The following is a 6,024-nucleotide window of genomic DNA, read 5'->3' as shown; positions in this document are numbered from 1 at the left end:
AACGTCTTACATGAAGAAACCTTACCTACGGTAAACACGTGGTTGCAGAGAAATGCGTTCTGAAAGAGGTTCCGTGGTTCGGAAGGATGGTGTTCTGTTGTTCTTAAAGGTTCTGAACAATACTGGTAAATAGGGAAGCTAGATAATGGGGCAGATGTTGAAAATAATAAAAGATCCAGGAAGAAAAGTGAAACGGATAATCTCGCGGTAATCATTTTTTAATGCGAGAATATAAAAAAATATGCGAGATTCTCGCGTTCTCGCGCTGTAGTGAAAACACTGATTTAATATTATCAAGTAAATAAAATACAAATTGCTCAAAGTTGTTAAAGGGCTAATTATTTAAACAATACATTATCAGTTTCAGATACCAACTAATCAATGAAGAAGTATTATTGGGAATCAGTTTTTCGTATTTAATAGGATAATATTTGAATTTCCAAAGGACTTAATTTTTTTTACACATACTTTTTTCAATTGCATACATAATACTGATTAGATCATCTGGGTGTGCAGTGAGAAGACATTTACAAATTCCCCGTATCACTAAGAAAATGACTCCTATATTCCCCAGTTTAAAAACTTGTGATAAAATTTATACATCAGTATCATCTACATATATATACAGCAATTGAACACAATAAAGAAAAAACTGTCAGAAATTTTGAATTACACATTAGAATCACTTTCTGACACTCTCAACTTGTGCAAATTCTATCTAAATTTCTATCATGCCTAGTTATAAACTTAAGAAATTCAAACTAATAAATACACAAATTGACATATCTCTTTTTAACAAAATTTTTACAAGAATTTTTTTTAAACCAAAAATCTCTCTATGGGTGCCTGAATTTTCTCCAAATCCTTGTTTGACGGTCAGACCATGGGTGCCACTTTTCAGTCCTGAGAGAAAATCAGGAGTTCATAAGTTTCATAAATTAATATCTCTTCCATTTGTTTTAATATTAAAATTTCTGTTTTCCTTAAAAATTTAACAAATATTTTTTGTTAAATAAAAAGAAAAATTACCTTTTAATGTAAACATTGTTAATGAACATTGCAAAATTGCATTGTTAATAAACATTGCAAAATGACCAAACAATGATGCAGCTTAGTAAAGAAAGAATAAGATTAAACTTCAACGCCTGCTTGCTTAAATAAAATTTGTACTATAATTGTATCTAAATTTTCTCATTTTTACTTTTTCCCAATGTTTTGAATTAGAATAGTTAAGAAGAGATTATTATTTTTTTTATAGACATAGGACAAAAACTAAATAATGGTGAAGTAAAAAAGTATAAGTAGAGATATGTATAGCTTCATGAAAAAATTTAGTGGTTTATTATTCAGTGATTGACGTAAAAAGATGTAGAAGGTTAGCTGTTATTTTTATCTTGTTTGCTGTCAAAAAAAATTATAAAATAAAGGAAATAAACTAGATAATTGATTTAATATATGACTCCTTATCATAGAAAGGTACATTTTGAAGCTATAAATTTCTGAAAATTCTAGTAAAAACATCTAGATTGTATTAATTGGTCAAAAAAATAAGTTCAGTCTTGAAATATTTTTTAAGTGGCACTCGTGTTAAACATATTCTGCATGGACTACCATTGCAACTTGATTAAACTTTTAATTTTTAACTTAAATTGTACCACATAAGAAATGCATTCAAACTGAAAATTCAACAGCTATACTTACAATTATTGCTCGATTTTCAACTATTCCAAGTTCATTAAGAAATGCCATCCAATCATTTTCATGTGACTGGGTACTGTGGATAATTAATGCAATATTATATAGAACTCTTAATGGTATATCCTTTACTCTAATCCTGCGCAGTTGTGGAAGATGGGATTCAAAAAACTCACACAGATTAGAGCCTGAAATTACAAAGATGTTTAGAAAAATTTTATTACTATGTGAACAAATGATAATTATAAGAAGTAAACAGTAATACATTCTTCCTTTCACGAAATGTAAATTCTTAACTAATCCTTTATGTGATATCCTGGTTCCATATCTCAAAAATAAGCTCAAGAACTTAATGCATAACAAAATTAAAAATGAATTCTAAAAAAAATAATCAAACAGCAGCGGTTGCCACAGCAACACATGCACATATACTCTTGATTATTGTAGTTGAAAAGTGAGGACGCCATGAAATCCAAACCAAGACACATTTTGTCAATGGGTAATATTTGAGATGGGAATGAACAAGCAATTTATAAACACATAAAAATTATATTCTTGATCAGATCAAGAAGTAATGGATTTAGGTGGGATGGTTAATTGGTAGGATAATTAATGGATTAGGTATTTACAAAATATATTTTTCAGATACAGTAGAGAACCGATTATCCGGAATGATCGGGACTATNTAAAAATTATATTCTTGATCAGATCAAGAAGTAATGGATTTAGGTGGGATGGTTAATTGGTAGGATAATTAATGGATTAGGTATTAACAAAATATATTTTTCAGATATTATGTTTAAAATAAATGTATATTTGAAGAAAAAATTTTTTTTAGAAAAATAAGAAAATATACCTTGAGTTCTTGCTTCTGCTATCACCTCATCAATAATAGATGCCTGTGCCATCTTAAATCAAGTCAAATATTCCTTTGCTCTAGAATATATAGATAACCATTACAGACTCAATATACTTCTCAATCCTTAAAACAATTTTAATAATCTACATAAGGATGGGACTTGGGATCAAATGGTAGGGATAAGTACTATTTTAATTACAACAGATTTGAAAAGATGATTGAACAGATTTACAACAGATTTCAGTTTTTGTTTAAAGAACTATTTAGATTTAAAAACAATGATTAAAATAGACTTCGTTTGTCTTCAGAGAAACTGATTTCCAACCTGTAAAAATAAAACTCTCTCATTCAAATTTTAAAGCATAGTATGAATTTTCTACTATTAAAATATTTTCAAACATCTCTAATGGTTTTCAAACTCAATAAGGAAAAAAAAAATTTCTATAAAATTTCTATCAGAAATAACCAATTCCGAAATATCCTCATAAAATTTAACTAGTATTTTTACCTTGGCGAACAAAGAGCACGGGGCGCGCTCAAAAGAGCAGAAAATCAGGGTCATGAATCGTGGTTGCCGGGAGAAAAGTGTTGCACCAAGCAGACTCCTCAATTCTGCTTTTAACATGTAAAGTCTATGGCGGGCTTGTCATACTTTGAATCGATTTTTCTTGTTCAAGAATCGGAGTGATCAATTAAAAAAAAATACTAATAATTTTTTCAATCTTTCCTATCCACGAAAATGTAGGTTAATTTTTTTAATCTTTATTACTTTTTGTAATATTGCCTTTGAAACACAAGTCACNGATGAAATGGGTTTATTTTTTAAATGTCTTCCAAATAAGACTATGATGTTTAAGGATAAAAACTGCTCAGGGGGGCTAAATGTGCAAGGAACGTTTGACTGTCCTAGTTGAACGAAATGTGTCTAGGACAGAGAAATTGCCCTTACTTGTTATCGGTAAATACCGAAATCCCCGATGTTTCAAGAATGTAAAAACGCATCCTTTAGATTGCAAATATAACAAAAAGTTTTGGATGACATCAGTTTTATTTGAAGACTGTGTAAGAAAATTGGATCGGAAATTCTTCGCTAAAAAAAAAGAAAAGTGTTTCTCTTAATGGATAAATGCACAGCGCATAGTGATCTACCTAATTTGAAAGCCGTAAACTTGCAGTTTCTCCCGCCAAACACAACAGCAAAGTTGCAGCCGATGAACCAGGGTATCATAAAGTGCTTCAAACAGTCTTATCGTAAATGGCTTGTCAGAAAAATGATCTTAAATATTGTAAGCATTTAGAAGATTTGTAATTAATAAGCATTAATTAAATAATCCGACAATATTTTGAAAGTCCAAAACCGAAACTAACGGTAAGTCGAACTTCCGATATGTCGAAGTTTTTCGTCAGTCCTATCAGATTCGAGTTATCGCGAATTCACTGTACATATGATTATCTCCAAAACTATAAATTTAATTCATAAAATAAAGAGAGAACATGTGATTTAGTTCATTTAATGGGGATATTTCCATATCGTGATTTGCAGCACCAACTACAATCGTCAAATAGATTTTAAACTTGCAAATATTTTTTACAAAATAAAAATGTAGATGTTTGCCAGGGGTGGCAACGAGCTTTATCTTTAGAGTTGGCCTATTTCTGCTATGCTCTTTTTAGTTTCTCAGGGCTGCTGCTCAGACATTGGCAATTATTCTGCCACGGCTCTCCCCAATTTATTAGATGCAACTTTCATAAAACCTGCATATACAGAAGATACGGTTATTTTTTTCTTGCTGATGGGGATATTTCCATATTGTGAGTCAGTGCACCAACTAAAATCGTAAAATGGATGTTGAATACCTTTGTAAATAAACCTATAGAGGTTTGAAAAGAGGGGGGGGGGGATNCTAATATCGGGGGTATGATTTGTAGATGTAGACTTCTGCTGTGATGTTCCTTTACATTTCTCAGAAAATTCCTGCCTGGAAGTGGCCTAGACTAGGTAATTACGATTTGGCTGGGAAAGATCACGAAATAGAAGACTTTCCCATAGAGCAAACCATCATATCTGGATCGGTATCTTTTCTAAACTAAACACCAGGTTTAGAAACTTCCAGGCAAAGTCCACGAAAAACTAGAAGAAAAAAAACAGAAGAGGACAAACTCAGAGGGTAAAACTCGTTACCCCTATTAAAGAAGTACTTATGAAATAAATCATAATCTGTAAGAATGAATATTACATCTACTAAAGTTATTGCATCTACGCCTCCATATACCATGAACATTTGAATAAATCTCAATTACTAGACCATTTATTTTACAAAAATTAGTGTTAGTATTTTAAAACACTTACCAGATATTATAAGGGGAAAACAAATAAGCGTTTTGTAGCCCAAAATCCATCATAATTATACAAGTCTGTTTACAGCGTTGAGAATGCTAATAGTGAAAGTGAAAGTAATAGTGAAAGTAGTTGAGTAGAAAAAAAATCACAGATGCTATGTAAAGCCAATCGTAGATGGCGCTCCAAGTTAAAATTCGCCATATGGTTTCCGGGTTACTACTTCCGATTGATTTTTACATCTAAACATGAAAAAAAGCGCTATCCAATATTAGTACATTAATAGTGTTTACAATACGAGGCATTTTTTTCATTTTAAATTTTAACGAAACAAACAACAAATGAATTCGGATGACTTCGCAAGCATTCTATGATGCTATCTAAAAATTATCAAACGGTGATATTTTACACAAATGTAGCAAAATAAAGATAACACTCAAACCATAGCAAACCTTACACCTTATTTATGTTTCGATATTAATTTTATTAAATTTGCTTCAGACTCACAGCTAGTTAGAATTTGTGAATTACAACTAATGAATGGTAAAATTGCACTTAAATTTAATCAGAAATTATAATAATAAAACTTCCTAGAATGTCGAGCTTGTTCACACGTCGATTCGTAAACATGACATAACCGGAGGAATACAAGGGAAATGTTTTTCAAATTTCTTCTGGTTTTAGGAAGCTTGCTATTGCTTACACTTATTCAACCATCCATGCAGCTTCAGTTATAGATTTTGCATAACATAATGCATCTTACATAAATCTTCGACTTCGTATGTTTGGTAACGGAAAATTTGCTTACGGGTACATGCAGGGCCGGATTAACCTATAGGCACACTAGGCACGTGCCTAGGGCCTACGAAATTCAGGGGCCTACGAAAAACTTGAGAGAAAAAAATTTGCTGACAAAAATAATTTAGCTTTAAAAACAACAAGTGTATTTTGCACAAAATTATGAAGATACAAATAAAAATATAATATTTTTCGGTAATAAATTATTTTGCAGAATCTTATGATCTAATATATTACTTTTTTGCGATTTTTGGATTCAACGAAATCTTGTATTATGCTGTCGAATTCCAAACTACTCAAAATGTCGTATTCAATAGACATAAGTGCGAGCGAT

The 6,024-nt window shown here is 31.0% G+C and overlaps 1 protein-coding gene across 1 annotated transcript in view; it reads right to left on the bottom strand.

Annotated features, from left to right (window-relative positions):
* The window catches only part of LOC107455658 (uncharacterized), a 15,206-nt gene extending 10,163 nt beyond the window's left edge, over positions 1-5,043 (bottom strand). The window contains exons 1-3 of the mRNA XM_043044172.2: positions 4,905-5,043; positions 2,552-2,631; positions 1,702-1,883 (exon numbers count right to left, since the gene is read on the bottom strand). Coding sequence (XP_042900106.1) covers positions 1,702-1,883; positions 2,552-2,603 — 234 coding nt within the window. The 5' untranslated portion in view covers positions 2,604-2,631; positions 4,905-5,043. The remainder of the gene's footprint in view (positions 1-1,701; positions 1,884-2,551; positions 2,632-4,904) is intronic.
* Between the last annotated feature and the right edge of the window lie 981 nt (positions 5,044-6,024).

This window comes from Parasteatoda tepidariorum, chromosome 10 (genome assembly GCF_043381705.1).
Source record: "Parasteatoda tepidariorum isolate YZ-2023 chromosome 10, CAS_Ptep_4.0, whole genome shotgun sequence".
NCBI lineage: Eukaryota > Metazoa > Arthropoda > Arachnida > Araneae > Theridiidae > Parasteatoda > Parasteatoda tepidariorum.
Note: the sequence above shows the minus strand (reverse complement) of the source record. Positions and strands in the feature narration are given on the sequence as shown.